Raw genomic sequence first — 17,167 nt, forward strand, 5'->3', positions numbered from 1 at the left:
CCCCCAGTCTCCCCAGATGAGCGTGATGTCCCTCATCGCCGTGCCTTTGCCTCTGCCGCCCCCTGGCGGCCGGAACGAGCCGCTGCAGCAGGAGAGAAAACTAAAGTCCCAGGGCGTCTACAGGTCTGACCGAGGTCAATTAGAGACTTTTTAATACCATTTTCAAACTAAATTTAAGCCCAAAAAGACGAGTCGACTAAGAAATCCAGCACTGAGGTCGAGGTTGCCAGATCTGACAGGTTTCAGCCCAAACGTGATGTAAAACCCACCAAAATAATGAAAAACCAGCCCGAATCAAACATTCTCTGTTAAAACCTTAAGTTACTAGATACGTAATAAATTTCAAGCTTCACAACATCATTAAATAGCCATTAAAAGTAGAAGTAATCTAAATCTAAAGAGTTGATTAAAGCAAATAAAGTATCAGAGTTTACTGTGTACGTTTCTACTTTTCTCTGCCATAATGGAAACTTTTATGTTAATAATTTCTCCTAAATATTTTGGAAAAACCAGGAAAAACAGCCCAAATCTATATTTTTCAGCCAAATTGGGCTGAAACTTGCCCAACCTGGCAACACAGATTTAGAACCTCCGGGAACCAAGTCAGATCCTGAGGTCAGATTCAAACCCTAAACACGGCGTCTACAGGTTCCACTGAGGTCAATTTAAGACTTTTTAACACCATTTTCAAACTAAATTTAAATCACTGACTAAGAAATCCAGCACTGAGGTCGAGGTTGCCAGATGTGACAGGTTTCAGCCCAAACGTGATGTAAAACCCGCCAAAATAATGAAAAACCAGCCCGAATCATTTTTTTATACACATAAATATAATAATAACATTTAATTAATAACTAATAAATAAAGCAAGAGAAAGGGGTAATGAATTAATTAAATAAGTAAAGTAGAATATAATAATAAATATCTATCGACGTCACAATCCTCTCTGAACATGCAATGTAGTAAATAATGGCGATTTATACAAAGATCCACATATTCAATCAGAAAAGAAAAGGAAAATAAGTAACAATAATAGTTTTACTTTCTACTAAAATAACTTTCTGTATGTGAAAAATGCATAATAAATGTCAAGCTTCACAACACCACTAAATAGCTGAAAAAAGTAGAATTAATCTAAATCTAAAGAGTAGATTAAAGCAATTAAAATATCCATGAATCTATTGTTTACGTTTCTACTTTTCTCGGCCATAATGAAACTTTTTTGTTAATAATTTCTCCTAAATATTTGGTAAAAACCAGGAAAAGCAGCTCAAATATATATTTTTCAGCTCAAATGGGCTGAAACTTGTCCAATCTGGCAACTCAGATTTAGAACCTCCGCAGGAGATTCTCCTCAAAACAATGAAATCAACTTTTTAATGACGACTGGATAAATTCTCTCTAAAATTAAGACCCTTGGGTTGAGTTTTAAGACATTTAAAGGTCTTATTTTAGTAAAATGGTATTTAAGACTTTAAGGCCCGGTATTCTCCCTGAGTCGACTCCTCCTGAATCAGAGCGACTGAAGCTAAATGTGATTTATTTAAAAAGGGATCTGTACTGCTGTTTAATGTTTACGGTGAAGGAAAAGCTTTTTATTATTCCTGAAACACTGACGATTGAATGATTCCTTATTCGCAGAGAGAGATCTATTTTTTTGATTTAGACAAATGTCTGTAATTTTTCTATTAAATCAAATGTTCTGTTTGTTGTTTTGTTGGGTTTTTTTGTTTTTTTATTGACTGAAAAATAAAATAAATGATGACAAGGATCCTGTCTGCTGTCGTGGGGGTCGTTCGTGATTCAGATATGAGTTGAGCTGCCAGAACAATAAAAAATAAGAGTTAAAAAGTGTGAGAAACGTGCAGGACAGATGTGGGTCATGTTCAGGTAAAACTGGAACTGGGGCAGGTCTGAGCGAATACAGGAATACAGGAATACAGGAATACAGGACAGGATGAGGTGGAGGCTGAAACTCCGACACCAGGGAGGTCAAACATCTAGGAAGAGAATCAGGGCCAGGTAGGAGGAAAATAAAAATTATATGTTAGAGGAGGAAGATTTTTTTTCATTATGCATTTCGAGAAAAAAGTGTAAATGTCGAGATTAATGTTGAAGTACAATTGAAATGTTGAGAAAAAAGGCGAAATTTCGACTTTATTCTTGAAATTGTATTTCAACAATAATCTCGACATTTCGACTTTTTTCTCGAAATTGCTTAAGATTAAGATTCCCAGAATATTCTAATTTTTTGATATAAGATATTTGAGTTTTCTTAAACTGTAAGCCATGATCAGCAATATTAAAATAAAAGGTTTGCAATATTTCAGTTCGATTTGTAATGAATCCAGAATGTATGACATTTTGGTTTTTGTAATTGCATTGCAGAAAACACTGAGATACATTGCTTGTCATGTTAGAAACTGATACAGTATATGATGATTGAATATCTTTGAAAACAAGGTAGTGCCGAAAAATATATCCCCCCTCACAAAAATAAGAAAAATAGAGAAATATTTTCTCATCAATAAAGCATATTTTAAAATGTTCAAGTAACAAAACAACATATTTGAACAATTTTTCAGACAATAAAATAACATTCTTATTTTTGTGAGGGGGATATATATTGTTTTTCGGCACTACCTTGTTCTCTATAGCTGATATAACATGAATTACTCCTATGTGGGATCAATAAAGTTCTTATTTTTACCATCTGAGAAAATTAAATATATTATATTTGGTGCCTAACTGTTTCCCAAGTATATTAGTGCGTGTGTGAATGAATAAATGAGACGTAAAACGTACATTTCTTTGTAGAAAAGGCGCTTTATGAAAATAAGTCCATTTACTTGTATTAGTTTACAGCGCAGTCTTGAACATCCAATATGGCGGCGACGTTGACGTATCTCAGCCATGGATGTATTATGGCCCAATCCCAAACTCCACCCTAAACCCTCCAGCCCTGAGCCCTCACAGACTTTCAGTGACGTCAGCGTCACGTGATCAAGTGTGCGAGGGTGTGAGGGCTCCAAATGGTAGAAATAGGAATGGGACACACTTAGCAGAAACCGGACTTTCTTTTACAAACTTTATTTAAAATTTCAATTTAAAAAATTCCTAGTCAGATCAAAATGTTACGTACTGGTATTATAAGTTTGGGAATGATCATCCTACGGATGTTTGAAAACAAAGTGGTAGCCTATATAAAGGAGCATAAAATTCAACAAAGAACATTATTTAAATATGTGCACAATACAATATGTATTTCCTTGTTAATGTAGGTATTTCTTTCAATCTACCCATACCAGCACATCCAGTATGCCAGGATCAATCACAGAGTAATTTCATTTTTGTAAGAGAGCGTATAAATTGATGGTAACCTGAGCTAAATATTTCAGTTATATTATCACTATTTACTGCAACGTTTTTGTTCAACTTGCTGAAATTGTTTAAATTTTGTGGTCATAAATAAATGAATAACTAATTACTGCCTGACTTGTTTGTGTTGGATCTAAAACTATCTTGCTAGTATTTACATGTATGCATTTCTGTTAACAAAGGAAATCTTAATTCAAACACTGTACTCAGATTAAAGAAAAGCAAGTCTTGTTTATTCAACACAATCCTGGTCCTCGTGGGCCGGTGTCCTGCATGTTTTAGATGTTTCCCTGCACCAACACACCTGATTCTAATTAAAGGTCCTCATTAACTTGTCACCAAGGTCTGCACAGCTCTGTTGATGACACAGGTACTTTTATCACGGTGTGCTGAAGCAGGGTAGCATATAAAACATGCAGGACTGGGGCCCACGAGGAACAGGATTGAAAAACACTGGTCTAATATAAAATGAAAACAAATGAAATTGAACCTCAAATTATGAATGAAAAAATTATGAAGAAAACTACATTTTGTCCTCCATCTTCCCACAAATGTCAATTAACTTAGATAACTGGTCATCCCTCTTCCTTTCCCTCTCCTTCTCCTTTTTATCCAGCTCCCTCAGCCTCTTTTCATGTCTTTAGTCTTGAAGAAAGTCCAAAACGTCATTTGTCCTTTTTTTGGTTTTCTTCCCTCCGTTTGAATGAATGAATGAGTGAATGAAAAACTGTATTTCGAACATGCTCAAAAAAAAGAAAAGAGAAATATATATATATATATATATATATATATATATATATATATATATATATATATATATATAAACCAAAGAACAATAGTTAAATAATATGTTTGTTGGTCGCTCCTTGTTTGTAAAGGAAATAATAGGGCCGTTGAAAAATCATCACGGGACAACAGTTTCTGAATTTAAATCACCAGTGGGATATGTATTTATATTTACAGGTGAACTTTCTTCTCACAGTCGCACATGTTCCTTTTCCTCCGCCCCCTGTTTTGTTTACATTCTCCCTGGTAACCTCCTTTCATGTCACAACGCAATGAACTGTGGGTAATTCCCTTTCCCAGAGTGTGCTGGGATGCTGACTTGCGGGAAGGGGGCAGTAAGGGCTCAAAATGGCTGCCGGGAGCCCTCGCGCACTTAACCACTTGAGGAATGGGACAGCCTTAAGCCCTTACGCAAGGTGCAGGAGCGCGCACGTAAATCTACGAGTCTGCGAGGGTGGAGATTGGGATTGGGCCTAAATAACTGGATACCGGATCGAAAATGGCCGCCCATTCATTTCAATGGAGTTTGCTCACCCAGCGCATCCGCCGAAAAAATTTCTGACTTCCTGGTTTACTTCCTGGTACACGGGCCCATAGAGCATGCGCAGTTGAGTCACCTCCCATGATGCTCTGGGGCCTCCCATCATGCCCCGGGGCAATGTGAACGAGCGCTGCGCGCTCTGGACAAGCGCTGCGCGCTCATGAGTCCTTCAGACCGGTAATGATAGATGTACACAATGAAATTAGGGATTTATAGGGCAAATCAACCGATGCTGTTCTCAAAGTCATGGTTATAGACTATACATGGTTCATTTGTGTGTTTTTTTTAATTAAAGATAAAACGAGTCATTTTTATTTAAGATGAGACACCCCAGGTTAATAGGCTAAAATAGGGTAAAAATGTAAATAGCAGGTATCACCATGAAACTTCCCAAGTTTATTACTTACATTAAGACAAATATTTTTTGTATTACAAGTTTTGTCAAGTATTATGTTTAAATATGTCAAATATTATGTTTAAATGTGGTTAATTTACTGCGTTACACAGAGGCTACGCCGTAGGCTCCGCGGCTCCGCGCACCCTACGGCGTAGGAGCCGCGGAGCCGCGGACTGCCCACTGCCCACTGCCCTGCGGGCACTGCCCGGCTTCGCAGTGCCCGCGGAGCTGCGGAGGTGCAGCTTCCCCGGGAGCACTGTCATAAAATAAGCTGAGGATTAAGGGTTAAGATGATGTTAAACACATGACATCTAAAACTCCACGGCACCGTCGCAACAACTACGACACATCTCTCTCCCTGCACGTTTGCTCAAACCTGATGGAGGTCAGTTTTATTGTGAGGTGGGGATCTCACGCCACAAGCTCATTTTGTTAATATTGACCCTCATTTAGTCCCGTGCAGGGCGCTGCCTCCAAATGAAAGAGCAACAGAAGAATACATTTTGAAGTGCGTTAGGTGTGTGTGTGCAGGAGGATCTCAGTGGAAACACCCACACCTGCGCCTCCGCGGAGCCGCAGATGATCTACAGGATCATTAGAATGCTTATGAATGTGGTCGAAAACGCAGATCTTCGGTTATGTGTGGATGCAAATGTTTTTATAAACGGAGGGGGGGAAATATTCGTTTTTAAAAATACCCGGCTACGTGTGGACAGGGTCTTAGACTTGTGTTATTCCTGCCTGATATCTTATTTTCACAAACCATACACCGTTGGCTACAACGGAAATGTTTAAGTACAAGAATGACAAACCATTATTATTCTTGCTATTAAACATTTCTGTTTGGTGCAAATTGGCAATGCAATGTGTTTCTGAGTGATTATTCCGCCGAACGGCTTAGTTTCAGCCATCCTCGTTCCCGAGACACACACGACCGCGCTTTGCGAGTGCACGGCACAGCCGTGACGTCACGCCCAGAAAGAGACTTTTCTTTGACTTTTCTGGCCGTTATAAAACATTTTTGACGGATATAAAGTCCATGACTTAAAAATATAGAATACAAAGATTAGTAATTGGTGGTGATTACAGCTGGAGGTTTCCTGTGAACAGTTTTAGAGGCTTCTCTTTTACTATTGCGGTCTATGGGAAAAAAGCTTTCTGGGCCCCATGGGATTTTTTGTTGCAGTACCGCGGCTGGCCACTGGAAAAAATCGGCGTGCCTGCTGAGCGCGAGACTGGGGGCCTGATCTCAGCAGCTCATGGATGTATTATATAACTGGATACAGTATCGAAAATGGCCGCCCATTCATTTCAATGGAGTTTGCTCACCCAGCGCATCCGCCGAAAAAATCTCTGACTTCCTATAGAGAATTCAATAAAATCTGTAGAGCTATTCCACTTCCCTTGAATTATATGATAAAAAATATTCTTACATACTCAAGTGTGACTGTCAAACTGCCTGATTTAAAAGTCGGTGAATTGAAATTGGGTGAAAGAAAATGTAATAACAAAGTACTTGGAAATGTGTTTAAAGAAAAGCTATTCAATGATATCAAAAAATCAACAAAAATAAAGATAACAGAAATTGAAGCAACGTTAACAAAAACATACAGCAGCTCCTTAAATGGCCAATTTCACCCAAAGCAAAAGAAATTCAGTTTAAAATAATAAACAATATTTATCCTGCCGCTGAAACCCTAAGGAGAAGGTTCAATTTTGACGTAGACCCTTGTATATTCTGTAAAACAGAACACGAAACAATTGAACATTTATTTTTTTCTTGTTCATTCACAAAGCTTTTTTGGCAAGATGTTTATCGGTGGTTAAAGATTGGGATCAACAACTGTATGTTCAGCAGGTTTCAGGTCATAATTTATATGGATGGTCTGCCAAAGAAGGTATCCAAGATGGTAAACATAATTCTAATTTTGGGTAAATATCATATTCATAAAAATAAATGGAAAAACAGCAAACCCTCCCTAGTATGTTTTAAAAACGAAATAAAAAGTTATTTAACATCTATTAAGGTACTTTCAAAAGATAATCAGTTTATACAAGATTTATATGAAACCATGTTAGAGTCTCTTGTTCTTTAAGTTTAAATTTTGCTATGCTTATACATTTTTGTTGAAATGTCAACCCCTGTGATTATTTTATTTTGTGATTATTTAAATTTATTTTATTTATTTTCTTTTTATTTGAATTTAGAAGTTTATATTGGAAAAAATTTATAGTTACATTTCGCTTGTGTGTTGTGAATTTATGTTTCAATTGCAAACTAATGTTTCCTCAAAGGAATTTTGTAATTTTGAAAATGTTGAATAAAGTTTGTAAAAAAAAAAAAAAATTCTGACTTCCTGGTTTACTTCCTGGTACACGGGCCCATAGAGCATGCGCAGTTGAGTCACCTCCCATGATGCTCTGGGGCCTCCCATCATGCCCCGGGGCAATGTGAACGAGCGCTGCGCGCTCTGGACAAGCGCTGCGCGCTCATGAGTCCTTCAGACCGGTAATGATAGATGTACACAATGAAATTAGGGATTTATAGGGCAAATCAACCGATGCTGTTCTCAAAGTCATGGTTATAGACTATACATGGTTCATTTGTGTGTTTTTTTTAATTAAAGATAAAACAAGTCATTTTTATTTAAAGGAGCTTGAGGCTCCTTTTAAGAAATGAGACTCTCTAGCGCCACCCTTCACCACGGCGGCCGTTGGGGGTACTGCAGCCAACAGTGAAGCCGGCACGGGAGAACGGGGAGAACGTGCATGCAGCGTCATGTGACGTCACATCCACAGGACAGCGCGGGAAATTCGGGACAGAATTGCAGCACATTTTGCAGCACACAGTCTGTTCAAGGCAATGGAGAGATACACTAGAGCAGGGGTCGGCAACCTCAGGCACGCGTGCCATGATTGGCACGCGGCGGCATAATCATTGGCACACTGGAAAAGGCCCGCTCGGTTGGTCTCAGCAAAAAATGTCTGCGGTTTCCGCGGAACGGGAAAAAAAAAATAAAAAAGTAGGGTTACGGCGTAGGTTCTGCGTCGATTTAACGCAGGACCATAAATCAGCCTTCACAGACAGACAGCCAGGACGCGGCAGCAGCAGAAATGAAGAGGAGCGGCAGCTCAGTTTAAAACACATTTTTGCAGCGGGACAAAAAAGCAGCAGCACTGCTTTTTTGCAGCAGGTAGGCTGTGCAGAGATGAGTGTGGGCTTGCCACCCGCCCCTTGAAATACGGAATTGTTCCGTAATTGGGAATTAAAAGTTGCATTCGGAACCCCTTTGCGCTCCGTTGCCTAGTTAAGCCTCATTTATGGTTCCGCGTTAAATCGACGCAGAGCCTACGGCGTAGAGTACGCGGCGACCCGCAATGTACGGCGTAGGTTCTGCGTTGGTCTGACGCAGAACCATAAATCCTTTACCTCTCACTGCTGCTAACTGCACCGACACGCGCGGCTTTAAACAAAAAAAAAAGTCAAGTCAAGATGTCTCCAGAGGCTCCAGACACCCCACCTCGTCCTAAAAGAGGAAACAGAGGTCTCTCTGAGGTGTGTCAGGCAGCATGCTGCAGGAACCTCCACAAACGTAATATAACGTCACAGAGGAGCCAGGCATCTGTTGCACAGTTCCTCATACCTGAAACATCCCCTGAGCTTGATATGGTGTGATACGGGACATTTATTATGCTCTTATTTATTGGTCATAATATACAAGTGAAGGTCGGAAAATTAGAATATATTGCTAAACTTAATTAGTTTCAATAAATTCAACTAAAGGTGAAACAAATATATTATTTCCCACTACATGCAAAGTGAGATATTTCAAGCCTTTATTTGTTATAATTTTGATAATTATGGGCCCACAGCTAATGAAAACCCCAAATAAAAAATCTCAAAAAATTTGAATATTTTATGAAATCAATAAAGAATTAAATAATCAAAATTATAACAAATAGTTCAGTGGAGCTCCTCGCACTGAACTTTGAGCAGATCTGTTCGGAGTTCCACACTACAGTTCTGAAAGACAAGGAGCTGCTTGTCTTTTGTAGTTTTGTCAATTAATTTAGGTGTGAAAGGGGGATTCTGGCCATTGTAGAAGTTTAAGATATGATTATCTTGATTTCAAGATTTATTCATGCATGAAGAATTACCCATGATGATGAATGTGTGTTATTATGTTATCAAAATGCATCATTCTTTGCAAAAATTCAGATTTTTTGTGTGTATTCTTGCATTGATAAAAGATGTGATTATGGAGCTTTGAGACCACCAGAATGCACCATTTTGAGTCTATTTTTCAAAATTTTCCGGGGGGGCATGCCCCCGGACCCCCCTAGAGGGTTTGGGCGCGATGCGCCCTCACTCGTCCGCGTCAAGAATTTTCCTCTTTTTTTAGGACAAGCTGTTCTGATGCTTGTAAAATATGCTTGCATGTGGCCTGTATAGAATATAATTCCAGGTGTGTTGGAAATGTTTTTGTATTTTGTGTCATACCTTAATGTAACTTTGTTTTAGCCTGCTGTTGATTATGGCACATTCATTCACAAGAAAATTTCACACTGGCACTCCATGTCAAAAAGGTTGCCGACCCCTGCACTAGAGGAATCATTCTTTTTGGTTTGGAACGCTTCATCTGACATTATTACTAGAAAACTTAAAATGTATACGGATTTTTTTCATAAATCTTGCCACAATCAGGCCTCAAGCTCCTTTAAGATGAGACACCCCAGGTTAATAGGCTAAAATAGGGTAAAAATGTAAATAGCAGGTATCACCATGAAACTTCCCAAGTTTATTACTTACATTAAGACAAATATTTTTTGTACTTAAATTAAGAAATATTCAATTTAATAAATGAATATGAAAATGAAATTAAAAAAAAATATTTACTTTAATTTTTTAATTTCATGACAAATAATTTCATGTTAGTATATTTATTTCATGACTTATTTTGTAATGTCACCTTTATGTATTACAGTTCATGACACTTAATTTCATACAACTGTAATATGTAAAAGAGACATTACAAAATAAGTGTCATGAAGTAAATAAATATACCAATATGGAATAATTTGTTATGAAATATACATTAATGCAATTTGTTTTACATATTTTTTTTAATTTCATGACAAATTATTTCATATTATATTTATTTCATGACTTATTTTGGAATGCCAGGTTTACGTGTTACATTTCACGACACTTATTTTGTAATGCCTTTATGTATTACAGCTCATGACACTTATGTATTTCATACCAACTGTAATATGTAAAAGAGGCATTACAAAATAAGTGTCATGAAATAAATATTATACCAATATTTCATAATTTGTCATGAAATACTAAAGTTATTTAAAAAGAAAATATATTTTTATTTATTTCATTGTCATATTCATTTATTTTATTTAATATTTAATAATTTAAATATTTATTCATTTAATTTGGAATGAATCAGCGTTCCATACGACAGAGCCACAACACAGGATTACATAAACTGTTAAAAAAAAGTGTATTTTATTAAGTTATATTCTGAAAAAGTGAGGAAGCCTGGTTTCCTTTGGCCTCCGTAAGAAAACACTAGTTATTGGTGAAATAAATAGCTTATCTGTTTTTAGGATAGTGAGTGAAGAGAGCGATTCATACATTAGATCGGTGTGTTTGTTTGGTTTGATTCAAAATACGAGTGTTGTAATTTTTTTATTTTTTGGGGTTTATTTGCCTCCAGGTCCAAATAAATGAGGCCACGGTGTTTCTCTGGTACTGCTTGCAAACTTTAATACATCACTATACAGTCTTCTGTAGCAACAAAAGTAAACCATTAAAAAAAGGAAAAAGAAGTGAGATCTTAAGTACAATACACATTATGTCCCAAGCGTTTACGAGACTCTTTAGCTCTGAAGTTTGTGTTAAATATATCTGGTTTGTAGAGTTTTATATTTCATCATGGTGGTGGTGACTGTACAGAAGGAATCAGGCTACAAACTGAAACTTTATTAATTCTTTTTAAATATCATATCAATAACAGGCCACTGTGGAAATGTAGACATCGTACAGTCAAGTCTTTGTGTGCAGCCGAGAGGCTTAAAGCAACATGTTACATGCTTTGGCTGAAAAACAAACGTCTTGCAGTAATAATCGTTAACAATGGTTGGAATCTGAAGAATATACACGGAAAATTGTACATCGTTGGGGTTGAAATCCTGCCAGACTTTAACTCAAGCTTCACATTATTCTGTTCATGGAGGAAGGAGAAGGGCTGAAGCAGCGGGTCTAGTTTCTGGCAGAGGACCAACCTTTGCGCTTCGGCGCGATTCGGTCTCAAGAGCCGAAGCGGAGAGGCGGAAAACGAGTTCCTCCGAGAAACGAGCAGCGATGACGCAAGCAAAGAGCAAAAAAAAAAACAAAAAATAAAAAAATAATACTTAAAAAAAGAAGGCTGTAGCCGTAGCGCCGCGGCTGCAGCTGAAGGCAGAAAGTAAAGTCCGGCACGGATCCGAATGTGGAAGACGAAGCAAAAACAAAACAAAAAAAACAAAAAACCTCCTTTCTGAAAATCTTCGAGTCTTTCCGAGCTTTTGCCAGGAAAATCATCTCAGCGTCGGAGAATCTGTTCAAGTAAAACGCGGCTGAGACGGCGGTTAGCGCTCGTTGGGGGGGGGATGTAAACAAGACTGATGGTTCCACAGGAAGACCGAGTGGACCCCGAAACCCTGATTCATGAATGTTTAGTGATGAAGAAGAAGAAGAAGAAAATCTGCCGTCTGTTCTCGTCCAGTCGCTCGTTCGGCCGAACTAAACTGAAAATCCGGAGATTCTTTACGGAAAACTGCAACCAGGAGACCGAAACCCCCCCAAATAAAACACAAAACAGAGCGGGAGAGACGGGAGGAGAGACGGGGAAAGACCGTTTTTTTCCTCTTTTTTTTGTTGAAGTGGTCGTTGTCGGTGCACGAGTAAAGCGTGACACAAGCAGCCGTGCACAAACGATTCAAGTAAGGCAACACGTCGACGGGGGACGATGGAATGGATGCAGGAATGGTTTCAATCGCTAAATAACATCGTGTGCAGCGATGTAGCTTTGCATTGTGGGTAAAACTCTCAACACTCAAAACATTTCAACCTCTGAAAGAAAAAAAACAAACTCAAATGCCTCAAAAATCAAAAGCACAAAGTTCCAGCTTTTGTTGAATTCCTTAGAAGGTGGAGGGGGAGGGGGCGTGGAGGCTCCGCCCCCAGCGCTGAGGCTCCGCCCCCGGCAGGTGGTCGCGTGTAAACGTGGTCGGCTAGCGTTGGCAGGAAGCGTCCGGCCCGGTTGTTGGTTCACTCGCTGGGTTCTAGCGCGGGATGGAGACGTGGGTCGGTGCTACAAGAGTCCGCGGGGGGGAAGGTGGGGGGGCGTACGGGGGCGGGGGTTAGAGTTTGGTCCGCGGGGGGGAAGGTGGGGGGGCGGGGGTTTGGGGGGCGGGGGTTAGAGTTTGGTCCGCGGGGGGGGCAGTGGTCGCCCAGCGGAGCCGCTGGGCGTCGGTCGGGGGGGATGGGGGTTTCATGGCACAGGTTTCTCTCTTTCCTTCAGTCGTTCTCCGCTCCGTCGCGGCAGCAGCTCCGGCAGAAGCTCCGGCTCGTCGTATCCTTCGTGTTTTTCACCTGCTTTCATGGAGAGATGACGTTTCAACTCGGTTGCGGCTCCAGCAGGTCGTTGGTTAAAGCGGGGCGGGAGCGAGTCTGAGCCCCGCCCCCTTTTATCCATCACACTCGTCTGACGTGTCACTGGAGGAGAGAAGAGAGGATATTAGATCAAGAATCTGGACCGTCAGCAGAGGTGTAAAGTAACAAAGTACAAATACTTTGTTACCTTACTTAAGTAGAAATGTTGGTTATCTAGACTTTTTACTTTTACTCCTTCCATTTTCACGCAATTATCTGTACTTTTTACTCCTTACATTTTAAAAACAGCCTCGTTACTCTATTTCATTTGGGCCTTTAATAAAAACTATCCAGTTAAATTGCTCCATCCGGATAGAGTGAATTTGGTTGTGGTTGTTTCAGATGTTCTTGTCCAGTTTTGTTCTTACATCCGTTCCCTCAGATTCCTGCAACTAAACTTGGATGTACATTCCAATAAAGGTTAGGATAAATGATAACATGAACATGAAGTTTGACTTTTTGCACCATTACAATACTTATAGGCAGAGTGCGAGATATGGGGGGGGTTCGGGTCTGACCCCCCCGATTAACCCTTGAGCCCCCCTGAAAGACTCAAAAGCCAAATTTAGGGGGGGTCTCAATGTTGTCAAAAAAATAAATAAATTAGGCTATATAATATAATATGATAATTTGATTGTCACTAATGGTCAATTAAATATGTTTAAGAGATCACCATATCAAGTATTCACAATTCAAAACTTTTATTGGTTTAACACAAGTCCTGCACCTTTATGTATGTAAATTAGCCATGTGCGCCAGCACAGCGCAATGACCAGGCCGGCTAGTTGAGATGCCAGAATAACACGGCTAAGCGGAAGCTAACTCAGAGTGTGTCACTTGCACACTTTGGGTTCACATCAAAAAAGGTGTCAGTGTGAGCCAGAGATGAGGAGAGAGACGATGTCACAACAGAGGGTCCCGTTCCTCTGCCCCCCTCTGGTGAAGGAAGGAAAGTTGAGGCCGAGTGCTCCGGGACAGATGCTACTGCGCCCCCGCTGCAGCACGGACTTTCTTTAACTTAAGGTAAGAGGCCAGCCTGCTTAACATGGCCTGAACCCACCTGAGAGATAATGTTTTTTTTTTTAATTATTGTTATTATTATTTTGCGTTATGGCCTTTTATGAGTGTGATTTGTGAATGTGTAAGCTGCGTGAACCCACCTGTTGAAACCCATCATGTTTGTTTTTTTTTATTTTGTGTGATCACCTGTTATGAGTGGAATTTGTGAAAGGGTTCACATGTTTTAACACAGCTGCAGCTGTGTTAAAACATAATTTCCTGGATGGTTACGTAACGTTAAATAATCAGTCATCATTGTGCAGGCTGAGGATCTGTTTAAGTGCACTGATTGCACGATAGTGGCATTTGTTGTTATTACTGTTATTTGAATGCACAATTCATTTTCATTGTATTTTTTTTTTATTTATCTACAAAATACATTTGCCTATTTTATTTGTTTATTCGTTTCTGCAATGCACTGGTCGTGCACCAGTGTCTTATACCTTTCATTTATTCATTAAGTGCACTGTGCACCAGTGTGGTGCCAATTAATGTCTTTTATTCATTTTAATTATCAGATATAATTTGTAAATAACATTCTGCATCGTAGTGCACAATTTTGCCTCCTGTTAGTAAAACAACGTGCATCTAAAATGGTTAAAAGTGTGCGTGTATTTGTCATAGGCTATAGTAGGCTGATTGTATTGGTTTATTGCATAGGGCCACACTGTTTAAAAAACAAACAAAAAAATACGCGAGTTAGGGAGCCCCCGAATATGGATGGATATTTCGCACACTGCTTATAGGCAACTAGTCATCATATCTCCTGCTCTCTGAAACACGTTACTGCTCAATAGTACACATATATGCTTCTTTAATATATTTGTATTATACTAAGATACATTCATTTTCAATGGCTTTTGTCCTTAATGGCTTTTTTCCCCCTTACATTACTTTTACTTTTATACTTTTAGTAGTTTTGAAACCAGTACTTTTATACTTTTACTTGAGTAAAAAACTTGATACTTTAACTTCTACAGGAGTATTTTTAAACTCTAGTATCTATACTGAGTAATGAATGTGAATACTGAAGACACCTCTGACCGTCAGGCTCCCACCGAGGAGAATCATGGGAAAATTAAAAGATGGAAGGAGCAGAACAGACTGAGATGGCAGTAAAGGGGGGGATGTGGGCGTGGCCTCCTGATTGGCTCCTCCCCCGCGGCCCGAGGCGGATGGAAAGGTAGAAGCGCGAGGAAGAGAGCGTGAGGAAGAGAACGTGAGGAAGAGAGCGTGAGGAAGAGAGCGGGAACTTACTTGTCCTCGGAGTGCTGGGGGACGCCGGCGGCGACTAGCGCGGCGCGGTACTGCGCTAGCACGCCGCGCACGCTCTTCACGAAGCCCTTGGACAGCGGGAAGAGCGGGAAGCCGATGTCGGGGTAGCCGCTGCCCTCGGGCAGGAAGCTGCGGTAGCTCTTCCTCCGTTTCTTTGGTCGCACCACGGGCTGGCCCCCGGCCGACGCTGCGGCGGCCCCGGGGCCCGGCTCTGAGGCCCCGGGGCGGGCCGCCGGGCCCCCCGGGCCCCCCAGGGAGCCGCTGCCCTGCGTGCTGTCCCAGTCCGAGCTCTGGCTCAGCTCCTGCACGGCCGTGGTGGAGGCCCCCAGCCCCGAGGCCCCCAGCCCCGAGTCCTCCAGCTCCTCCTCCTCCATGATGCTGCCCACGGCCAGGGCCGGCCCCGGGGGGCCCGTGGCCCCCGCCGCCCCGTCGGGGCTGCTGTGGGCCACCGCCTTGGGCCCGGCCCCCTCCGCCTGCTCGTCCAGCGGCTCCACGGACGGGGCCCGGTCCCGGAGGCCCCTGGGGGCCCCTGGGCGCTCCGCGGCGCGCTCCGCGGCCTCGTGCAGCTCCAGCCAGGCCTCCAGCCGGTGCAGGAAGCGCCAGCCGCTGGAGCTGAAGTGGTCCCGGATCTCCTGGCGGAACACGTCCACCGGGCTGGTGAGCAGCGTCGACATGGACTGCACCATCCGGATCAGAGCCATCTCGTTGTAGCAGCGGCTGTTCTCGTAGCCCTCCTGCAGCCCGCGGTCGCTGTCGAACCCCGCCTCGTTGTAGTACGGCTCGTTCACCAGGATCAGGCCTGAGGGCGGACCAGGACACGGACCAGTTATTTCTGCCAACTCATCTCCTCACAGACAACAGGCTGCAGTACCACGTTCTCACCACGTAACATTTACGGGGGCGCTGTTTCACACGTCATAAAACGCTGATTCATTCCAAATTAAATAAACAAATACTTAAATTAAGAAATATTCAATTAAATAAATGAATATGAAAATGAAATAAATAAAGAATTTAAATATTTACTTTGAATTATTTTTTAATTTCATGACAAATGATTTCATATTAGTATATTTATTTATTTCATGACTTATTCTGTAATGCCACCTTTACGTATTACAGTTCATGACACTTAATTTCATACAACTGTAATATGTAAAAGAGACATTACAAAATAAGTGTCATGAAATAAATAAATATACCAATATGGAATAATTTGTTGTATTAAAAATCGTTATTTTAAAAAAATAATAGTTAAAGAAATATTAAATTGAAAAAAATATGAAAATGAAATAAATACATTAATAAAATTTGTTTTACATATTTTTTTTTTAATTTCATGACAAATTATTTCATATTATATTTATTTCATGACTTATTTTTGAATGCCAGGTTTACGTGTTACATTTCACGACACTTATTTTGTAATGCCTTTATGTATTACAGCTCATGACACTTATGTATTTCATACCAACTGTAATATGTAAAAGAGGCATTACAAAATAAAAGTGTCATGAAATAAATATACCAATATGAAATAATTTGTCATGAAATACTAAAGTTATTTAAAAAGTAAAGATTTTATTATTTTTATTTATTTAATTGTCATATTCATTTATTATATTTAATATTTCATAATTTAAATATTTACTCTATATTTACTAATTTTGAATGAATCAGCGTCCCATCGTGCCAGAACACGGACCAGAACGTCAGACAATCTCAGAGAATGTTGGTATTGATACCTCAGGAGACTTGACTGAAAGAGTATCATCCTTCAAATACTTGGGTTTTTGGATCATAGGCTCTTTTAGAGTAAATATTGAGAACCTAATGAAAAAACTACTAGAAACTACTAAAAAGTATTAGGGCCAGGCAGCAGAAAAATAAAAATACTATTTTAGAGGGTTTTTTTTTTTTTTCCATTATGCACTTCGAGAAACTTTCAACTTTATTCTTGAAATTTCAAATTTCAACTTTATTCAAGAAATTGTATTCCAACATTAATCTCGACAACTTT

At 40.1% G+C, this 17,167-nt stretch overlaps 1 protein-coding gene across 1 annotated transcript in view; it reads right to left on the minus strand.

Annotated features, from left to right (window-relative positions):
- Positions 1–11,085: 11,085 nt before the first annotated feature.
- LOC133449034 ((E3-independent) E2 ubiquitin-conjugating enzyme UBE2O-like) overlaps positions 11,086–17,167 on the minus strand; it is a 46,373-nt gene continuing 40,291 nt past the window's right edge. Inside the window, exons 22-23 of the mRNA XM_061728165.1 lie at positions 15,130–15,946; positions 11,086–12,876 (exon numbers count right to left, since the gene is read on the minus strand). Of these exons, the coding sequence (XP_061584149.1) occupies positions 12,849–12,876; positions 15,130–15,946 (845 nt within the window). The 3' untranslated portion in view covers positions 11,086–12,848. The remainder of the gene's footprint in view (positions 12,877–15,129; positions 15,947–17,167) is intronic.

The sequence above is a fragment of the Cololabis saira genome, chromosome 1 (genome assembly GCF_033807715.1).
Source record: "Cololabis saira isolate AMF1-May2022 chromosome 1, fColSai1.1, whole genome shotgun sequence".
Classification (NCBI taxonomy): Eukaryota; Metazoa; Chordata; class Actinopteri; order Beloniformes; family Belonidae; genus Cololabis; species Cololabis saira.